Genomic DNA, 21,601 nt, shown 5'->3' with positions numbered 1-21,601 from the left:
CCCGGGATTCTCCTGGCAAATTGCGGGAGGGCTGACCGCAGAACCCTTGGTCTTCTGTTTTAGAAGCCTTCTGTGCCCATCCTAGGTAACACATGCAGGCGTCTGGGGCAAGGGGCTCTGGGAACCTCTTGTTTTGTACCTTCCCTGGCCTCACCTGTCTACCCAGATGCCCCACAACACTGAACCTCCCTTTTGTGTCCACCAATAAGACCATGCCCACACCAAACTGGGGAGAGAAGCTCTGTTTATATAGGCTGGGCTGGGGCCGAGCCATCCCATGGGGCTCAGGGGCTGTGGGGTGTCCTGAGCATCAGGCTGCAGTCTTCTTCCTCAGCCTTTGCATGGGCAGGCTTGAGGCTTGGTTCCTCTGTCCCCAGGCTCTGGACCTTGAGGAGGTTAGAAGTGAAGGGGATATTAGCTCTGGGCTCCTCTGCCTCTGGCTTTCTAGTGGCACTCTGCTTGGGGCCAGGGTTCCTGGGAAGGACGAGTCCGAGATCTGCTCGAGGATTGGAACTCCAGCACTGAGTACCGAGACGGTGGGAATGGTGTCATAGGCTGTGAAAAGGATGGGGGGAAATAAGGTGTAAAACCTGGCCCGCCCTCTGTTTGCCTGGGGGAGGGGGTTGAGACTAGGAATGATGTGCACCCAAAGCATGGTCTTTCGCCCCCTCCCCAATCCCACTTCCCCCTAGAGCAGCTGTCCCCATGCCCCTCGCCGTCGGCAGCCAGTGGCTTACCTTGTACTGGAAGTGCACCCTCAGGCTTCTTCCTCCTCTACCCCTTCCCGGATGCAGATGTGCACAAAGATGGAAGCCGGGTGCAGGCTGGTGCCATCCCTGGAGAGCAAGTGTATGTGGCGGTAACCTGCAGAGGGACAGGAGAACAGCATTTGCAAGGTGGCTAGCCTTGGGTTGGTGGCCAGGGACCCCAGCCAGAGCTGGCTCACCTTGCTGCATGCAGGTCCAAGGCAGGGTATACTGCCCAACAAAGTCATTCCGGGATTTCCAGTCGTAATCCTCTACCACAAAGCGTAGCAGGGCAAGTTCAGGCACCAGGACCCGGAAGCATAGCGTCTGCCCCCAGTATGGATTGAAACCTGAGATGGTGGGTAGAAGAGAGAAGGATGAGACAGTATTTGCTTTCTTCTTGAGGCTTGGCCCCATACAAGTTACTTTCCCTGGTTCTCTTTATCTTGAGAGGATACAGGTTCCGAGTGGTCAGGCTATTTGCCCAGGTGCCTGAAGTGTAGGTAAAGAAGACAAATCCTCACAACTGAGCCAATATGACATCATGACAAAGAGAAGAAAGACTAAAGTTGTCAACGATTGCCTCCTGCTAGGATCCACAGTCAGTGAATGCTCATGGAAGCAGCAGCCGAAATCAAATGATGCGTTGTATTGGAAAAGTCTGCTGCACAAGACCTCTTTAAAGTGTTGAAAAGCAAGGAGATTACTCTGAGGACTAAGGTGTGCTTGGCTCATGCCATGGAATGTTTTTTTAGTGGCCTCATAATGCATGTGAACGTTGGACATTAGAACTATGCTCATATCTATATGTTAAGAATTAAGGTTGCAGATGGACATTGGGCCTCTACTCAAGTAATCCCTCAACACTAGAACACTTTGTTCTAATAATCCGGCATTCACCTTCCCAACACAATCACTGAAGACAAAATGGGTGCATAAGCAAAGGTGGTGAAGAAAGCTGATGGTGCCCGGCTATCAAAAGATAATGCGTCTGGGGTCTTAAAGTCTTGAAGATAAACAAGCAGCCATCTAGCTGAGAAGCAACAAAACCCACATGGAAGAAGCACACCAGCCTGTATGATCAGGAGGTGTTGATGGGATCAGGTCTCAAGCATCTAGACCCAGAACAAAATCATACCCAATGTGAATTGGAGGAGGAGTGGCATGGAGTGGAGACCGAAAGCCCATCTGCAGACAGTTGGGCATCACCTCACAGAGGGGTCACAGGGAAGAAGAGATGAGCCAGTCAGTGCAGTAGAGCATCAATGAAGCACATAACTTTCCTCTAGTTCTTTGGTGCTTCCTTCCCCCCACTATCATGACCTCAATCCTACCCTACAAATCCAGAGAATGCACACTGCTACAGATAAGAGCCTGCACCATAGGGAATCAAGGATAGATAAACCCTTCAGAGTCAACAATGAGAGTAGAGATACCAGAAGGATTAAGGGAGGGTGGGGGAGAAAGGGAGAATCGATCACAAGGATCAATCTAGAACCCCCTCCCAGTGGGACAAATAATGGAAAAGTGGGTGAGGGGTGACGGAGGACAATGTAAGCTATGAAAATAATCTATAACTTATCAAGGGTTCGTAAGGGAGGGAGGGCAGGGGAGGGAGGGGGAAGAAATGGGAGCTCCAGTGGAAGAGAATGCTTTGAAAATGATGGCAGCATATGCGTAAGTGTGCTTCACACAAGGGATGAATGTGTGGATTGTGATAAGAGACGTAAGAGGTCCAATAAAAGTAATACTTTTTTTTTAAGTTAGCCATTGGATAAAGAAGACTGGAAACAAATCGATGCATCTGAATTAGAGTGTGGCAAAAAGATATTAAGTACCATGGACTGCCAAAAGTACCATGGCCTGCCCAAAGAACAAACAAGTCTGTCTGGAAAAAATATAGTCAGAATGTCTCTTTAGAGGCATGGACAGTGAGACTTGATCTCACTTGCTTTAGACGTGTCAGGAGAGAGCAGTCCCTGGGGAAGGACATCATGCTTGGTAAAGTGGAGGGACAGTGACAAAGAGGAAGGCCCTCCGCGAGGTGGACGGACACAGTGGCGGAACGATGGGCCGATTGTGAGGATGGCAGGCGCGGGACTGGGCCATGTTTCCCTCTGCTCTTCACAGGGTCACTAGGAGTCGGAACCGACTCAATGACACCTGACGGCAGCAATCGCCACAGCTTGTAAATGAGATGGTCACGCCCTCATTCTGTCTACACTGCCTCCCATGGCAAGGGTGGTAACATCTCTATTAATGGGCAGGCTGGAAGGAAAACTGGCCATGTTCCTCACATCCTCCCAATGTCCCCCCTTTCTCCCCACGTGTCACCCATGCACACACCCACACCACCCAGCCTCTCACCGTTGTTCTCCACATAGCTGGTTTCCTGTCGGGTTGTGTCAGGGCGGATGCCAAAGATCTCCACTTTCACCAGCGGGTCCACGATGGACCCTTCTTTGACGTTGCCTACTTTGGGGAGTTGCTGGCCACTGATCACCTGCAACCAGATCCTGGAGCCTCACTGTGGTTCCTGCTCTGCTCAGCCCAGCCCCTGCTCCAGTTCTCGCACCCCCGGTGGGGAAGAAGGGAACCTTGTGCTATTATAACTTGGGGGTTGCCTCTGAAGCTAATACAGTTTCTTTTAGTACTCTATCTGCAATTTAAAATGCAGTTAGAAATAGATCCAAGTAGCAGGTTAACGAGGTTTGCAAGTTTAAAATGTAATACTGACAAGCCTTGGAGAGCATTTTCTGGGTCGTAGGCACTGTTGTACATACTTGATGTACAACTTGTACATCCTTGGTCCTCATTCTCGCCACAGCATGGGAGCTGTGTTACCCTCAGTTTGCAGGGCAGGAGACTGAGGTCAGGAGAGGCTGAGGAAGCTGCCCAACATTACATGACTAGGCAGTAGGTTTGGACCTAGGGTGGCCTGGTTCTGAAGTTCATGCTATCCTCCCTCTCATGAAAAACTGTCCACCCTGCCAGACCTAGCCACCTCTTCCCCCACTGCCCTCCAAGTTTCTCTTCCCATCCAACCTGGACCAAGAGCGTCTGGGCCTTGAAAAGACTGATGGGCCTCTCAGGATGGAAGGAAGTCTGGGTGTCACACAGGAAGTCTGGTTTCAGCACATAGCCACAGCCACCATTCTGGCGGAAGAGCCCATCACAGATGTCCATCTCGAGGCCCGCAGTCTGCATATTCATAGCCACTAAGGGGAGAAAGGAGGAAGGCTACCACCTTGGTAGTCTCCCAGCACCCCCTTCCAGAAACAAAGGGCACAGGTGTTGGCTGGAAGAGTACCTGCCGGGAACCCCTCCATCTTTCCCAGCCCAGCACCCTTCCTGAGGATGGAGTCCCTGGTCTTGCTGCCTCCAGAAGGAACCTTGTGCAGCGAGCGGGTTATGTGTTGGGTTGCTAACCGCCAGTTCAAGAGTTCAAACCCACCAGCTGCTCCTCAAAGACAGATGAGGCTGCCTTCTCTGTAAAGATGTATAGTCTCGGAACCCCTTGAGAGAGTTCTGCTCTGTTCGATGGGGTCACTCTGGGTTGGATTTGACTCTACTGCAGTGGGTGGGCTTACTGTCACCAGGGGGCTCATGTCCCACCCGCTGCTGCTCTTGTTGCCTCCTCCCCACCCCTGCTGGCAGCCTCCCCCTCACCCATCTGGCAGCCTGCATTCCAGAGTTCCTGCGGGTTGTAGTTGGAAGAATCGGTCCTCATGCCGCTGGGATACACTCGACTTAGCTGCCAGGTGTTGTGCTGCACAAACTCATTGCCTGTGAACGCAGTGCAGGGAGGGAAGGAGGGATGGAGGTGGAAGCGAGGCGAACTCCCCAGGGTCCTGCCCGCCCACTTCTCTCCCCTCCTACCATCTCCTGCACCAGCCATCAGGGTTGCTTCCCCTAGAGCCCAGAGACACTCCCCCCACCCCCTGGCTGCTCTGGTGAGCTTCTTAATTCCCTCCTCTCCCTTCGTGCTTTGTCTTCTTCCTTTGGATTCACTTGCTGACCCCATTCCAGTTTCTTCCCCACCCCGTAGCTTTTGGTCCTGACCAGCCTCCTTGACGAGGTTCTTGGCCTTGGTCTCAGAGAAGGATGAGATCTCATAGAAGCGGTAGTGCTCCCTCGAATGGGTGAAACTGTGGAACGGGACGTTCTTCAAGTAGACAACCAAGGCGGAGAGGGACGGACACAGCAGGGGCTTGGATTTCTGGGCAAGGAGAACAGCGGAGAGGGGGGAGCCCTCAGCAACCAGAGAGGGAAGCAGGCAATTGGCCAAGTCTCAAATTTCTCCCACCACGCTGACCCTCTTCCCACTGAATTCTTCCTCTTGCCTTATCGAATGGGCATGCGAAGGAAGCCGCCTTGGAAGAGGCTGGGCTATCCTCCGACCACAAGCAGACAGGCAAGACAGTGGGAATTTCACAACCTGAAGGCCGGACTGGGGAATAACAGTCGGCTTCTGCTGATGAGGTCAGCTTCAGCCTCTGAGCTCGCAGGGTCTGCTCTGTGTTCGAGTCTAGGTAACAGGGTTTTAATTTAGTCTTATTCCAACAGAGAGGACTCATCCTCCCTGCCTTCTTTAAAAACAAAAACGAATATTAATCCTTGGTCAAATGCACATGAATTCAGGTCGATACAAGGGGTCATGGATAAGAGCCGTCCTGGAAGTCACCCCTAGGAAGGATGTGAGGGTCCCAGAGCACTCTCTCTGGGTTTGCCTGTGCATTCCCATTTCCATTCCTGGATGTGATGGCAGGTTAGGCACCACGGCCCTGCAGAGAACAGGAGAAGCCCAACACCCGTCAGTGGAGCCAGCACATGCCGGAGAAAAATGCAGACTTAAAACCTTGACCTTAGAAAGTCCCCCAGTAGCACCTCTCCACCCTTTGCCTCCTTTCCCCGCAAGAAGGAGCCTTCTCAGAGCTTACATCTCTCTGCCTCAAAACGTCTCGCTCCTGTTCATCTTTGGCCATGTCTGACCTCTTTTCAAAACACCCTTTCTTAGAAGCTTTCCTGAATGAAGCTCACTTTGGTTGCAGTCCCAGCAATCGCTCCAGTGGCCTCCCATAATGTTACACACACACACACACACCCCTATCCATTTTCCAACTGGGCCTTAAGGAGACTGAGAAGTTATACCAAGGTGTCTCAGGAGTCACTTGCAGGACCCAGGAGAGGGCCAAATAGACGCATCAACCAGGATGGCTGTGCATGGATTTATTGTGTATACTCAACTTGCCTATAAATTTCATCTCAAAGGATTTCATGGCCTAAGGGAGTTGGGAAGCCGCTACAATACATTGACAGATGCCACTAGACAATCACGGTGTTTGTTGTCCGACAGCCCTTTTTCATTGGGAGGAGAGAGAGCATTTTGCTCCCCTTTTGGCCCATGACCTCCCATGCCTGTAGTCTCTTTTCATATACCCACACTCCATTTGTGTTGCAGGTTGGCCAAATGCCAGGCAGAGAAAAAACAGTCCGGGCTCACCTTCTTCTTTTTGTCCTTACTCCGAGGGCTTAACTCCTGGGGCTCGGGCTCAGGCTCGGGTTTGGGCTCAGCCTCAGCCTCAGCCTCAGGCTCCTCCTCCTCCTCTTCCTCTTCCTCCTCCTCCTCCAGATCCTCTTCAAGTGTCCTTGACTTCTTTCCCTTCAGTAGGATCTTCCTTCGAAGCTCCTTAAGAACGAAAATAAAGGGTCTGTCTTCTTATGTGCTCTTGGACCCTCTTGAGGATCACACACATCCTATGGCTTTCACAAGGTCACCCCAAGGACACCTCAGACTTCGGACCATGTGACGGTCTGCAGTTCCTCCCGGATAACTGGCTGCTCGACACACGGGGGATTTCCTTATTGTTAGGTGACCTGGAGCATTCCTATCCTTACGGAACAAATAAAATAAGATCCCTACTTCACATTTGATATATAAAGTCCCTCAAAGATGTGTATGTGCAAAAATATAAAGCATAGAAGTACTAGAAAAAATTAGACTTCCAAAGTAACATTATGGTGTGAAGGTCTTTAGAAATATGACATGAAGATTCAAAATAGATAAGAGGGACCTCCTCCCCGGGGGACAGACAACCGAAAAGTGGGTGAAGGGAGACGTCGGACAGGGCAAGATATGACAAAATACCAATTTATAAACTATCAAAGGCTCATGAGGGAGGGGGGAGCGGGGAGGGAGGGAAAAAATGAGGACCTAATGTCGGGGGTTTAAGTGGAGAGAAAATGTTTTGAGAATGATGTACAAATGTGCTTTACACAATTGATGTGTGTATGGATTGCGATAACAGTTGTATGAGCCCCTAATAAAATGTTTAAAAAAAAAAAAGGATAAGAGGAAACATTGACAGACTTGACCTCATAACGCTTAGAAACTTCTGTAAGGCAGAAGATGCCTTACAGTAACCCAAACCCAAGGGCATCATCAAGTTGATGCCATCTCATAGTGATTCCATATGGGGCTCCTGAGGCTGCAAATTTCTTTCTCTTCCTCCTGAAGCTTGGCTAGTGAGTATGGACTGCTTGTCTTTTGGTTAGCAACCCAATTTTGTTATACATCAATAGAAACCCTAATAAAAACAAGTAAATGATATTTATAAATAATTCAAAAGAAAATAAACAAGAATTTTTTTTTTCTTAAAAAAAACATTTTTTCATGTTTAGTACTACAAATCAAAGTAACTACAATCCTGGAGTTACTTTTGACCACTCTCATACTGATGGTTGGAGTATTACTTGGTGTATTTTCAGAGGGCAACTTAGCAGTAACCATCAAAAGTATTAGTATGCATTCGATGAACTATGTTAAGAACACAATTTCCTGTAATGAATATCAAGATAATATTATTTTATTAATTTTTAAGTAATATTGAAATAATAACAGACTCACTAATATTTATTAAAAAATCATCTTAGCCCATTAAAAAGAAAGGTATCAGTCTGCAAACTCTTCAAGCCAGCAAGTTTGCTTCTGGGACTCCACCTCAAAGGTGTAATAAATGAGCAAAGTTGTTTGTATAAGTGAACAATTATAAACGACCTAAATGTGAGGAGCTACTTACACAGATTAATGCCCACAGTGTGTTATGGGATATTATAAACCCACGCTGTGACCATTCAGTCATGAGTTCTGATTTGCAGTGACTCTATATAGAGTTGCTGAAACTGTACATCTTTACAGGAGTAGAAACCTCATCTTTCTCCTGTAGAGTGGTTGATGGGCTTGAACTGCTATTCTTACTGTTAGCAAATCAATGCCTAACCAATACACACACACACACACACACACACACATAGATGACATCGGTGACACATCTTATATGTGAGAAGTATTAAAACAGTACAACATTTTCTTATTTTCTTCATGTGGATATACAAAAGACATACCTACAATGTAAGTCTTTTTAATATTGATTGACAGCTGTTATCATGGAGATGTTGGTATTATCAGGGGGTTCCTTTCTCAAGATTGTTGGCATATTCTACAACAATTATGAACATCAGGGGAAAGGTAAGATGTATCCACTGGGGGTAAAGCATATATTGTAAATAATTGATTTCAAGTTGAGAGAACTATACATAGAGCGTTATGTTCAACGAGAATGTTTTGCGTTTGTCCAAGCTGTCTCCATGAGGACTGAAGGGCCAGGTGGCCCATCTGAGACTGGGAAGAAAGGAGCGAGAGGAGGCTGTGGGAGGCCGGGGAGCGCCTGGGCTGGGGGAACAGTGCTCCTACCTCAGGTGAGGGCAGCTCAGTGGGCAGCAGCCCATCCAAGGTGGTGCTCAGCAGCTGCTCCCCCAGGATCTCGGTCAGATGATGCACCATGACCTCCTGTTGCTCCAAGCTGCAATGGTTCTCCAAGGACAAGATAACTGGGAAGTCTGATGTCTAGTGGTGAGAGGAAGGGAACCAGGATACAGAGTTCTAAAGCCCTGTAACCCCCCAGCTTCTCCAAACCCCTGCTTCCCAGAACCCCTCGTTACTCAAGTCTGCTGAGTATCTGGATTTCTTGGCTGCTCTAGTCCCTTTCCCAGACTCAGAGAGCTTGTCTGTGTTTGAAGTCCACCCCGGGACACTGCCCACATCTAAAGGTCACTTTGGGGGCCCAACTCTCATGCCTTGGGTTGGAACAAGTCTAATCCAAGTTCCTCCAGGCCTTTGCATTTTCAGTCTCAAGAGGCAATCCCATTCCCCTGATTAGATGTTCATGTTACATTCCTAAACATTCATCTCCAGATTCCTGTTGCCCCCGAGGTCTCCCCACCGCTTTCTGTTTCCTCATCCCTGCTTTCTCCCAGGTCTTTGCTATTGGACCTAGTGGCGACTAACCTCTCATAAGGACCGCTGTGATTACTGGCACACCTTTAACACTCATAATCATCCAAAATATCAGCCTGGTGCTTTCCAATTGAAATCTCCTTTACTCACATCATGTCATAGGATTTTCTCTGCCCTCCCCATGCTTAGCCCCTCTTTCCTCACCAACAGTCCCATCCGACACTCCTACCTGGAAGGCGTACTGCGCTACTGTGGCCACGACATCTTGGAACAGGATTCGGGAGGTCAGGGTGTGTCCATGGTAAACAATGGGTTCCCCATTAGGGCCATCCCAAACATCTACCTCCACACAACGGCAGCCCCGCTTCAGGGCCCTGCAAGAACCCAGCCCCCAGAGAGAGCAGGGGTTAAGATCTCATGAGACACTCCCCCAGCACTGGGGAGAACACCACTCACCAGCACGCACCCCTCTGAGCTACTCTCCGTGGAGCCTTCTCTGTCCACCGGGACACTGCCTCCACCACATAGGTCGTCGCTCCCATCCCCACCCCACCTCACAGGCCTTGCTTATAGCATGTCGGCTCCTGATACTTCTGCTGTTTGGTTGTGCATCCTTACACAATCCTTGATTAGTCAAATTCCCGGCCAAGTTAAGCTTGATTTTCTGACCTAGACTGTCATCTTCCTAGGGCAGAGACTGTTTCATTCTTGTGTGTAGCCTGTGAAGCTACTAGCTAGGTTACTGGCAAAGCAAAGCTATCGTGGCTACTCGGCCTAATGTACAAGTCATGACGATTAAAGCTGCTGCAACTTAGAGTCAGGTGCATGAGGAGTGCAGTTTTGGTCTCACAGCTCATCTAGAGGTGACGCTTGGGTCCGCCCAGCAGTACTGGGCAAGAACCTCCTGGTGATTTGCTTCCCTTATGATTAGAGCCAAGAAAACCCTAGGTAGCAGTTCCAGTCTGTAGCCCCTGGGATTGCCAGGAGTTCAAATGGATACCGCACCGCAAGCACAATGGGTTAGACTACTCACTGAGTGTTGACCCTCAGGATTATCTCATGTATGTGCTGCGCCACCACTCGGGTAGAAAAGGGACTGTGATCGCCGGGTTGCAGAGATAAGGACACTGAGGCCTCCGACTCACAACCAAACGCACTGCTGTCCAGTGGACCCTCGAGGACAGGGTACAACTGCCCCTGTGGGTCTTCAAGACTGGAACTCTTTATGGGGAGAGAAAGCCTCCTCTTTCCCCCTCAGAGGGGCCGGTGGTCTCGAGCTGCAGACCTTGAGGATGGCAGCCCAACACGCATGACCACCACTCCACCAGCACGCCTCAGCCGCGGTCTGGAGAGGTTCGATCCTGGGACTTGGAATTCAGATGGGTTGACTCGGGAACGTGTGTTTCTCATTCCTTCAACCTACTGTCTTGCATTTACCTGAAGAAATCAATCTGCCAGAACCAGGAAGTTCTGAGAGTGTCCCATGACCGGTGAAAGAGACGCTCCTTCTGCATTTCATTACCATCTCTTCCTCTAGTCACGAGTATCTCCTTCAGGTCCCTCGGGGATCCAGGGACCCTTATCCCTTCAGCCCTCCAACATCTTCTCAATCTCTGTGGTCCAGGACACCCCTCTCCCTCCTCCCCCTGCTGCAGTTCCCCGCAGGTTCCCTGCTCAGGAGCTAAACTCGGTCCCTCACCGTATGTATCCTTCGAGGCTGCTCTGGCCACACAGCTGGTCCCCCACCAGGTAAGTGTTGTGGGAGGAGTTGATGTAGTAGTGGCTCAGGGGCTTGGACATGTCCTGGTATATGGGGTAGCAGGCTGGGTTGAAGATGTTTCCGTCCTTGGAGCAGAGGTAGCTAAGGAAGCCATCCATGCTTAGCACACGCCGCCATTTGCCTAGTGGGGTGGAGGAGGGAAACCCTAGAGTGAGACACTGGGTGGGGGCTCCCAGCACCTGCATTCCCTCCTCCCCCGCCTCCCCCTCCTCCAGGAGTCTGTCTTTCCGATGGTGTCCATTCCCCTCCTCCAAATCACACACTTCCCCCATCTGACCCTTGTATTTCCATCCTTCCCACCCGCAGAGAACGTTTACGCTTCCGTGGGGGGATCTCAAAATAACTTGAGGGCAACAGTGTCCAAGAGAAGTTTTCGGGACGAGGGATATGTCCACTCTGCACTGTCCAATCCAGTAGTCTCTCACCACACAGGGCTTGTGGATTTGGCATTTTATTTGATTGTCATGAAGTGTAAATAGTCAAACAGAGCATGTGGCTAATGAATAGCAGAGTATCTTTTCCAAAAGGCTAATTGTATAGATGAGGCCCGGAGAGAACCAAAGAGTCAAAGGCTTGTGTTAGTAACACAGTCAAAGTCGCTGTGTGTGTGTGGGGTCCCCTCCCGGGGTCCCCTTCCCCCAGTTGTATCGATGCTGTCAACCTGACCTCTCTGACCTCTCATCCATACTACATTCTCTTTGAGGACTGGGCTCTGTCACGCCTCCCATCGTCCTCACTATTCCAGCATAACCCCCAAATCCACTGCCGTCAAGTCCGTTTTGACTCATAGCGACTCTATCGGGCAGTGGAGATAGGAGCACATGGTCTTATCTTTCTCCCATGGAGCCACTGGTGGGGTCAAACTGGTGACCTTGTCATCAGCAACCCAGCTTATAATCCACTTTGCCACCGGGGCTCCTTATTCCAGCATGGACTTGCTATAGTAGCAACAAGGATCACTAACAGTCATTGAGCATGTGCTCTATGCCAAGCACCTTACAGGTGGCATCTCACTTAATGCTGTAACACAATGAAGGTATAATACCATCCACTCTTCAGGGGCTAACTTACTCAGGCTCACGCTACTAGTCAGTGGAGACACTGGGACTTGACCCCCAGTAGCTAGAGCCACGCTGGTCTCTGTAGTCCCATGGAGGGTAACTTTGCTTCCCTTGGGAAGCAGAACAACTTGACTCTCATGCTCAGCTCCCTTGCCTCCGATTTGACAAAGTCAGAGGAGGATAGAGAATGTGGCAGGAAGTGAGTGGGTTGGCAAACTTCATTCTGAGAGTAATAAATCATAAGGATACATCCATGGTTGCCAGACACTTTTAATCTGCATTATTTGGTCACCAATTGTTTTACAAAAGAAACTATTGAGTCTCAGAGAGGCTATGGTATTTTTCCATTTGTCACTTGACCTTGGGGGGAAAAAAAGTATATCAGCCTCAGTCAGTTCCTCAGTTCCAAGAGAGAGTTTCATAGTTTCTGAAAGAGAAACTCTGTGACCACGTGGGCACGTCACTTGACCTCTCTGAGACTTGGTCTCCTCTTTTGTAAAGCAATTGGTGACCAAATGAAATAAAGCACATTAGACGTATCTGGCAATCGTGGCCTTAACGTGGTGAGTTGTAAGAAGTCTGTAAAAAGCAGCATGGCGCACTTGAGCACGGGTTTCCGGATCTGACATTAGACTCTGCCACCAGACTTCTGTTCCTCCAGGGGGCAACTGACGATTGGATACACGGGGAGGGAGAACCAAGGTGCCCAGAGAAAGTAGACTCATATATTGTACTCTTTTATGTTGGATCCTACATCACGAATGGAAGATCCCGTTTCTTAACCATCTGATATTCCTCTTCCATTCAATTTTCCTGAATGATTGGTTTGCAGCCTCTTTCTTCTGTGAGCACGCACACAAATCTGCATTCGCAATGGCGACCATAGCTTTCTGTTTGACTCTAAACTGATGAGGGGAGTGTCCTTGGCTGGCCTCGTCACCACCCTCTCTCTGGTGCCTCCAATAGGTCCTGGCACATTCTAGGTAGTCAATAGACATGAGCTCAAGCAGGAAATGGGTGAGTACATGGGGCTGGGCTGGGCTGGGGGCATTTGAGACTCGGCTCTCATTCATCCCATCTCTAATCCTCATCCTTAAGAGGCACCGGGTAGCACCCAATGGCCTGCACGTTGGAGCCCGACCCCTGCTCTCATTAGTGATCAGCTTTGGGCAAGTTATTGAATCTTTCTAAGCCTCTGCTTTCCTCATTTGTTAAAACTGTCTTCATAATAGAATATATTGCTTAGGGGACACCGAGCATCGGTTGATGAAAAGATTGGAAATGGATAATAGTGATAGCTGTACAATACGATGAAAGTGATTAATGTCACTGAATTGTACATTGAAGAGTGTTGAGATGGCAATTTCTTGGTCCATCTATGTTAACCACAATAAAAAAGAAGAAGCTTTTTCACTGGGATGAGAAGAGAGAGGGCACGTAAAGATATCAGTAAACTATAGGATACTTAGGCGCCCTAGTGGCGGTGTAGTGGTTACTCATTGAGCTGCTAGCCACAAGGTCAGCAGTTCAGAACCACCAGCCACTCTGTGGGAGAAAGATGAGGCTTTCTACTCCCATAAAGAATTACAGTCTCAGAAACCGACAGAGGTAGTTCTACCCTGTTCTATAGGGTCACTATGTTCTATAGGCTCACTATAAGCCAGAACCAACTCAGTAGCAGTGAGCTATGGGTTACTTAACAAAGGTCCAACAAAGATGATCTACAGGGCTGTATTAAGTACTAAATAAAGCTAGGTATGTGAAAGTGCCTTGTAAATAATGTGTTATTAATCATATAAAATCCTCACACTCTGAAGGCGATAGATAGAAAGGTAAGAGGAGGAGGTGCGAAGGCAGAGAGAGCTTATCTGAACTGCATTTGCTAACAGTTAATTGATTGGCTGGCTGGGTCCCCCATCCATTCATCCTGGGGCTAAATAGTTTCCTAGCTCTGAGGCTTAAAGAGCCACGTAGGAGATTTGGAGAGGGCCCAGGACAGAGCGGAGAGCCAGGATTTCATGGGACAGCAAGCAAGAACCATGAAGGGAAACCAGGGGGAAAGGAATAACGTGTTCTGAAAAAGAGGACACAGAGAATGGCTGCTCTTCCTCCGCGGGAGCAGATGAGTGAGATGCTAGGGCAGGGGCCGAGGGTAGGGATACACTCAGCCTGCCTGGGTCCTTCGAGTCTGGCCCTCCTCTGCTTCTCCCGCCGTTGCCCCTGCATGCGAGCCCTCTTACCGCTCTCTGAAGGCTCATGACGCTCGATGAGCTCTAGAGCGAGGTCAGGTGCCCGGTCGCCTTCTTGCTGCTCCTCTTGGAGGAAATCCACAAGCTCCAGCAATGTCAGCTTCTGCCCATCGGCCGAGAAGTTTTCAAACAGTTCCTCCACCTCCACGCGCTTAGTCAGTGCCTTGTAGAACTCGACAAATTCTTTTCCCTCCAGAGTCCCGGACTGCGACGTGTCTGCTGCCTGTCGGAGAGAGTTTAGGGGAGACGTGAGCAAGCACATTCTTGGAGCAGACACTGGATGGTCTTGACTTCCCGGACTGCGACGTGTCTGCTGCCTGCCAGCGAGAGTTTAGGGGAGAAGTGAGCACGCAAACTCTCGGAGCAGACACTGGATGCCCTTGACTGGCTCCGGGAGAGCCAGTCTACCCACGGACAGCTCCACGCAGCCTTCCACGAAATTCCCACAGAACTCAAGATTTAGTGCTCCTGGGCAAAGCTACTTCAGGAAGTAAAAGCCATACCATTTGCTATTAGAGAACGTTTTCGGCTAGGAAGAGTTGACTGTCCCGAGGATTCCGAAAGGGTCAGAAGACCCCTCTCCTCTTCCTACTTACTCACACCCCCATCCTTCACTCGGCCGTGAACAGGCTGACCTCAGTAACACCGTGATGGACCTGTCACAGGGTGGTGGTGGTGGTTGTTAGTTGCTGTGGGCTTGGTTATTCGGACTCCGGGGGGACCCTGCTCGGGCAGAGCAGAGCTGCCCCAGGAGGCTTTCAAGGCTGGGACCTCTCAGAAGCAGATTGCCAGGCCTGTCTTCCAAGGTACCTCTGGGCAGGTTTGAACAGCCAGCCTTTGGGGTTAGTAGTTGAGTGCTTGACAGTATGCACCGCCAGGGACTCATCTTTCCAACCCCACTGAGGGGCACGTCATCCCTCGCTTCCCCTCCAAGTGTGGCACAGTGTGAGGGTGCGTAGTAGGGATGTAGCAATGAGCACTGTCCGTGAGAGTCAGAAGGCTTCTGGCCAGATGGGAGGGTGGTCTGGCTGCCCTGCCGATCTTGCCCCAGCAGACAAGCTCACCTGGAAAAGCCGGAAGGCATAGTCGTGGTCCATGTCCACATTCATCAGGTGCAGTAATCGCTGCACTTCTCGGAAACTCATCCGACCATCCTGGTTTTTGTCTCCGTGCTGGAACCAGTCACTCAGCCATCCAGGTCTGTGTTAAGGAAAAAGCACTGTGTGTGTGTGTGTGTGTGTTTCTACATCAGTGTGACTCATCTTTGTCTCTCTCTCACACCAATCCATCCATCACACAGCTCTGCATAATCTTCCCAGAGCATCAAGCCTGTGGCTTAGGAGCCTACAGGAGAAACCCCCTGGTGCCTGCAGGAAGAAGTTCAAGTGCCTTCACATGGACTTCAAGGCTCCCTTTATCCCCACGATCTAGTCTCCACCCAGCCTTCTCAGCACATCTCTGGCTCCTCTCTGTGCGTCAGCCGCACTCAGCAACCACCAGCTCTTCAAAGCCCCATCTCTGCTCGGGCTGTTTCCCTCCTCCTCTTCACGCTCAAAGTCTTCTCATTTTCCAGGCCCAGCTCAAATGCCCAATTCTCCCTGAAACTTTCAGACCCATCTAAGTTGGAAGTAAGGATTTCTCCGCCCTTTGAACACCCACAATTACTCCACGTGCGGTGCTCACATGGCTCCATCCCCTCCACTGACTGAAGCAGCCTCTGACTAAATTGATAATCTCACGAAAGACGGCTAAGCCTGGCATCGCACCTGGCGCATTTTGCTGATCGGGTGGTGAATGAACGCCTATGGGGGCAGGGTAGTGCAATGCAGGAAACATGAAGTGAGACTACACCTTTGATGGCTGCTTCCCACCCATGTGATAGTTGCTCAAGGTGTTCAGCTCCTGGGTTCAGCACCTTGTTTGGTCCGTGGCCTCCCATGGGTCCTTTCCCCTGTCCTGGGGCCTTCAGGCAGGCCTGGACCCTTGACTATGTCTTTGCCATCCCTAGTACTCGTCCCTGCCTTGGGAGGGTTCCTCAACCTCATAAGGGTCTGAGCAGCCCTGCCCACCCCATCTGGACCCTTGAACCTCGATAGCTGTGCAGCCCCTCCCACTTGCCCCTCTCCCTGCAGCCCACCCCACCCAGACTCTGTCCTGCTGATACTGATCCAGCCGCTCCTGTCGGTCCATGCTAGTGACGACATCCACCAGCAGCTGGAGCCCCCGCATCCAGACGTGGGCCTCCTCAGCACTGTTGGCCACCAGGTCGAGGTTGGAGCGGCGTCCGTGGAAGACAACAGTGAAGCCTTGCTCCAGAGGGAACTCCTCAGCCAGACTGCGCAGCAACTCCGAGTCCAGGCCCTCCCGCACCGTCTCCACGTCGGAGATCGAGACTGTTGGGGGGGTGGGGGGGTGAAAGCGGTGGGTGGGGAGCTGAGGAAGGGAGTCTCCCAAGGACCAGCACCCCTTTCTTGTCTGTGAAGCCAGAGGGAGCAGGAAGCCCAGCCCCATGGGCTGGACCCCCCAGAGCATCAGCACTGTGCTCACTGCAGCAGCACACACCCTAAGACTGGCATTAGACAGACAACGGTCATGGTCCCTGCTAAAGGACATAAAGTGGGGGAGACGAGATGCAGTTCCCTGGGATGCAAAGGGGCCCATGAATCACTGCTGCTTTTATAGGCAGCCTGGCAAGGGGCCTGACCTGGGAGTGACAAGACCAGGCTTCCAGCCACCAGCTGGCAGTGTGGCGCAGACTTAACCTCTGCGTGTCCTCGTCTTTAAGGCCCCCTTCCGTGGCCCAGTTTTTGTGAGCACTGCAGAGAAATGCCTAGGGCTGCCAGATGGAAGCACACTGGAGAGGTCGACACAAGTTACTCCACAACATTATACGCCAAGGCCAGTTCTTCCATCCCAGGTCTGAGGGCTTCCTCTTCCTAGAATATTCAGAATGGAGCCAGACCAATTCTGCCCTCCGCTGCACCCCCCCACCCCATTCCCCACCCCCGACCTCAGCTAAAGCTGGTATAGATCAAGAGCCGTGCCTCTGTTACCTAATTGGGCTGTCTTCGATACATCTAGCGATCTCATAAGGAGCCTGGCATTGGATTCAGAATGTGATGGCGCACTTACAATACTACAACTCTTTACATAACACCCAGTATGTCCTAAATGCCTCCTCACATGATCGTGTGGAGTCCCTGTAACCTATGAGCTAGTGACTATTGGATCCCCATCAGAGAGTGGAAGAAACAGAAGCTCAGAGATGTTAGTAACTGGTCCAAGTCTATTCAGCTGGAAAGAGGCCAAGCCAGCGGTTTAATCCAGGATGGCGGATGCCTGGGGTTAGGTTCTTAAGGCAATGATAACAAGAGATAACCTATGATTTATTGAGGTTTCCCATGTGCCTGGCAGGGCTTGCAGCGGTTTGAGCTGGCTCAGGCTGGTTCAGTCATGGCAGATGCAGCAAAATCAGAAGAGACCCAAATTTGTCAAATGTGGGGGTACTGGAACACTATCAAGAAGGAGAAAAAACTATAGGTTTTCCCTCCTGCATGGAGACTCTGCAGAGGTGTAGTGCACCCTTTCCGGAGTCTGATGCAGGAGACTGGATTATCGCCAACATGGTGGAGGGTGACACACACTGAACGCAGCATGATCAGCTGCCATCTTGGAGCCGGCCACTGTTGTTCTTGAGGCAGCAGGCCACGAGATTTGACAGCCAAGCAACACACATGCTGCCCTTATTTTCTTACAGGGAGATTACATTTCTAGCAGGGCTTGACCCGTGATTCGGCTCTGTTCCAGTTGGCATTCTGGTTCCCCCATCTTGAAAAATTCCGTTCCTATATTGCTTTGTAGGCAGTGACCAAGCTGGATTGAGCTGGTTCAAAGCCCTGGTTATAATCTCTATTACACAGGCTCAGACAGAAGACCCAAGGAAGGATGGTGCAACCAGCATGCTCTTGTAGGATCTTGGGCCCTTCCCTGACCTCATGCTCCTGAGGGCCTCAGCCTTCTCCTGACCCCCTGCCCACCCCCAACCATCCACAGCACTCACAGCTGGGCTTGGCACGCCACCCCATCTGCCGGGAATGCCAGACTGTCATGCCGTCATCCTGAAGTTTGAAGTATCTGAGCTTCTTCCAGTTTTTCGACCTCACCTTGCGCAGCTGCATGCCTTCCTGCATCAGCAGCAGGTCAGGGTCGGCAGGAAGCCCTGGGCCAGGAGAAATTGGGTCTGAGTCACCACAGGAGGGAGGGACCAGAAAGAGCTGAGGCACAGAGTCCAGTCTCCTGTTCTCTCCTGGGCCATCTCCCCGAGCCCTCTCTCCCGGTACTCACTGGGTCCTTGCAGCGTGGACGCCATCATCCGCTGCTCCACCAGCTGGTACCAGAGTCACCTAGAGGAGGAAGGAGGAGCAATGGACTTGAATCTTGGTGGTCTCAGAATTAGAGGAGGAAGAGAAGGAAGCCAGTGTTCCCCTGGCGCCCGTGATGTATCAGGCACGTCACCTACAGAGTCTGTGGTTGTCTTTGCCTCGAATTTGAGTTCAGTGACACTGAGTCTTAGCGAGGCCAAAGAACCTCCTGCAAAACACAATAGGGAACTCAGAATTTAAACCTAGGTATGTCTGGCCTCCCTGGAGCCCCGAGGGCACGAGGGGCTAAGTGTTGGACGGCTAGCCACAAGGTCAGCAGTTTGAGCCCATCAGTTGCTCTGAGGGAAAAAGATGAGGCTGTCTGCTCTGGCAAAGATTCACAGTCTCAGAAATCCTGTATAAGGTTACTATGAGTCAGGGTCAACTCAATTAAGCAGGGTTAGTTTGGGTTATGTTTGCTCATTGAGTCCCAGCTGCTTCCCCTCGCCATCACTACAGAGGGTTAACCAGAACTTTCTGCCAAATACCTTCTTCCTACGCAATACCCCACCATCCACTGGGCAACCTCACACACTGCACTTGGCTCATTTCTTATCTCCTCGGTATTAGGAAGGCTTCCTAAACCCCACCTTCTCCCTGGGCTGGAATCACCTCAGCCTCCTTGCTCTGGAAGCCCTCTCCATGCTCCCTCGTACAATGTCCGGCTCCTGAAGTGTTAGAGTAGGATGTCTCTTTTGTCTCTGGTGGGAAAGTGGGTTGCAGATTGGGCTGCTAACCACAGAAGCGGCAGTTCAAAACCACCAGCAGCTCTGCAGAAGAAAGATGAGACTTTCTATTCTCCTAAAGAGTGACAGTCTAGGAAACGCTCAGGGGGAAGTTCCACCTGGTCTTACAGGGTCACTGTGAGTCGGAATCAACTTGATCGCAGTGAGATGTGTGTTTGTTTTCTGTCTTTCTAAAATAGTTTTACTGATATAAAATTCGCATACCATCCACTTCCATAATTAAGCCACTGTGGGAGTTACATAATCTGGTGTCAATTTGAGGTTATTAAGAGTGAAGGGGTGGAGTCTAGCCTGTCAATCAGATCACAGTCTGATGCTTCCTTCTGGGCATGGCCTTCTCATGAGGATTCTGGGGACTTCCTCTATTTCCTCCCTGGAAGTAGGCCCCACACTCCTTCTCTGTCTCATCTTCCTGTGGACAAGCCCCTGTGGAGCCATGCTGAGACCTGAGTGAGCCATGTGGAGGAGACCTGCAGAGACAGCCCTGTGATGCTTCCACTGCCAATGGATCCACAAGAGTTTTCACCCACCGGCCTGTGATCTTCTTGCATTCGGCATCATTGTAAGTGGCAATGTGAGTCTGGAGAGGAATTTATGGACTAGTATAGAACTGATGGCTAATATCAGATTTATGGACTTGTCTGGGATGTTTTCTCAATATACATCACTCTTTGATATAAAGCTCTTTCGTACACACATATGAGTGTCTTGGAATTTGTTCCTCTAGTCAACTCGGCCTAACACAGTCTCTTTTAAAAAGAGTTTGGGGAAAAAGTTACATATATATCATTACAGTCAGTTCTAGTACTTCTTCCTCCTCCCACATTCATTATTTGCTTCCAATTCCCCCAACTTCCCCATGCCCCATCCCATTAAACCATTACATCAGTTATTATCATCTCTATGCATCCACTCTTTCTGTGCTTCATAAACTGGGAAGCTTAACAGAAACAATAAAAGACAAAATGAAACAAAGGGAAAAAATATAAAGATAAAAATAAAAAGTTAGAAAGAAAAGACCACCAGAAATTTATATATTAGTTATTAGTTAAAAAGCATAACACATTTTTACTCAGTCTGTTGCTCCTGCAAAACCATACTTTTATATTTTGTAAGCTTTGTCAATTTCATGATTTGGTCAAAAATTGAGTATTCCTGTATGGGCAGAGCTAGAATCAAAGCGGCCACGTACCACATCTTCTAGTGCTTTCCAAGGAGCATTTGATGTTATAATATGGCCTTGCTTATACTCGCCTTCATATTATATTGTAGTTCCATCCACCATAATCAAGTTTACAATCATCTTTGTCTGGTAAGTAAGCTGTTGCATCCCTCGCCTAGGGCCAGAGGGGATCTGTCAGAGGCTTTACCTGAGTAGATACTCTGCGGATGGACGTTGGGTTCCCACTGTCCTCCTTAGACTTCTACAAATTGGGTGTTCACAAATAGGCTCCGATATTTGGATTTTGTTATTGTCATCTTTGGATCTCACAGGTTGGTGTGCTTCTTCCATGTGAGTGTAGGTGATGCCTCACTTAGATGGCTGCTTGTTTGAATACAAGCCTTTAAGACCCCAGATACTATTCCAATTGATAGCCTGGCACCATCTGCCTTCTTCACCACACCTTGCTGTAGCACCCTTATCTTCAGTGAGCTCTTCATGAAGGCGAGTATAAGCAAGGCCATATTATAAGAACCAACTGTTCTTGGATTGGAGTTAGAATTAAGAGGGAGCCCAGAAGTCATCTGATTGTCCACATTTTTGTTGTCGTTCGTTTGTTTTTAGTATGGCACTGTGCTTAGCTAGCCTTCATGTTGTAAAACATATTTGATACTCCTTATCATAGCTATTCTTCTCATAGCCTCAGAATTGTATTCTCAAGTTTTCTCTGCTTACTCGAAAGGAATACCTCTTGTACAACATATGCTGTACAACTTAGGTCCTGGTCCAGTCATCTAGAAGGAATCTCCCAGTTGTGCAAATGGTCGAGTGCTTGTCTAATAGTCACACTTAGTGGTTTGAACCCACCCAGAGATAAGACGAGTGATTCACTTCCGAAAGATCACAGCCTAAACAATTCTGTTCTACACATATGGGATTGCCATGAGTTGGAATCAACGTGACAGCCAATAACAACAACTAAGCCACCTAGAAGCTAACATCAAATGCTCCTTGGAAAGCACTAGAAGATGTGGTACGTGGCCGCTTTGATTCTAGCTCTGCCCATACAGGAATACTCAATTTTTGACCAAATCATGAAATTGACAAAGCTTACAAAATATAAAAGTATGGTTTTGCAGG

General features: G+C 49.7%; 1 protein-coding gene across 2 annotated transcripts in view; it reads right to left on the bottom strand.

Moving 5' to 3' along the window:
* Positions 1-227: 227 nt before the first annotated feature.
* Positions 228-21,601, bottom strand: part of PLCD4 (phospholipase C delta 4) — a 26,272-nt gene continuing 4,898 nt past the window's right edge. The window contains exons 1-17 of one of the 2 annotated variants that reach the window (XM_045294102.1): positions 18,652-18,709; positions 18,477-18,535; positions 18,193-18,351; positions 16,297-16,525; positions 15,197-15,326; positions 14,124-14,355; positions 10,742-10,943; positions 9,272-9,416; positions 8,500-8,652; positions 6,250-6,435; positions 4,809-4,965; positions 4,416-4,532; positions 3,792-3,964; positions 3,114-3,249; positions 947-1,096; positions 738-864; positions 228-555 (exon numbers count right to left, since the gene is read on the bottom strand). In XM_045294102.1, coding sequence (XP_045150037.1) covers positions 758-864; positions 947-1,096; positions 3,114-3,249; positions 3,792-3,964; positions 4,416-4,532; positions 4,809-4,965; positions 6,250-6,435; positions 8,500-8,652; positions 9,272-9,416; positions 10,742-10,943; positions 14,124-14,355; positions 15,197-15,326; positions 16,297-16,525; positions 18,193-18,351; positions 18,477-18,504 — 2,304 coding nt within the window. In that variant the 5' untranslated portion in view covers positions 18,505-18,535; positions 18,652-18,709 and the 3' untranslated portion in view covers positions 228-555; positions 738-757. Of the gene's footprint in view, positions 556-737; positions 865-946; positions 1,097-3,113; positions 3,250-3,791; positions 3,965-4,415; positions 4,533-4,808; positions 4,966-6,249; positions 6,436-8,499; positions 8,653-9,271; positions 9,417-10,741; positions 10,944-14,123; positions 14,356-15,196; positions 15,327-16,296; positions 16,526-18,192; positions 18,352-18,476; positions 18,536-18,651; positions 18,710-21,601 lie in introns of those variants that run through there. The other variant, XM_045294096.1, reaches the window with a different exon arrangement.

Source organism: Echinops telfairi, unplaced genomic scaffold (assembly GCF_000313985.2).
Source record: "Echinops telfairi isolate 266 unplaced genomic scaffold, ASM31398v2 ScPeMD7_3;HRSCAF=10, whole genome shotgun sequence".
Classification (NCBI taxonomy): domain Eukaryota; kingdom Metazoa; phylum Chordata; class Mammalia; order Afrosoricida; family Tenrecidae; genus Echinops; species Echinops telfairi.
Note: the sequence above shows the minus strand (reverse complement) of the source record. Positions and strands in the feature narration are given on the sequence as shown.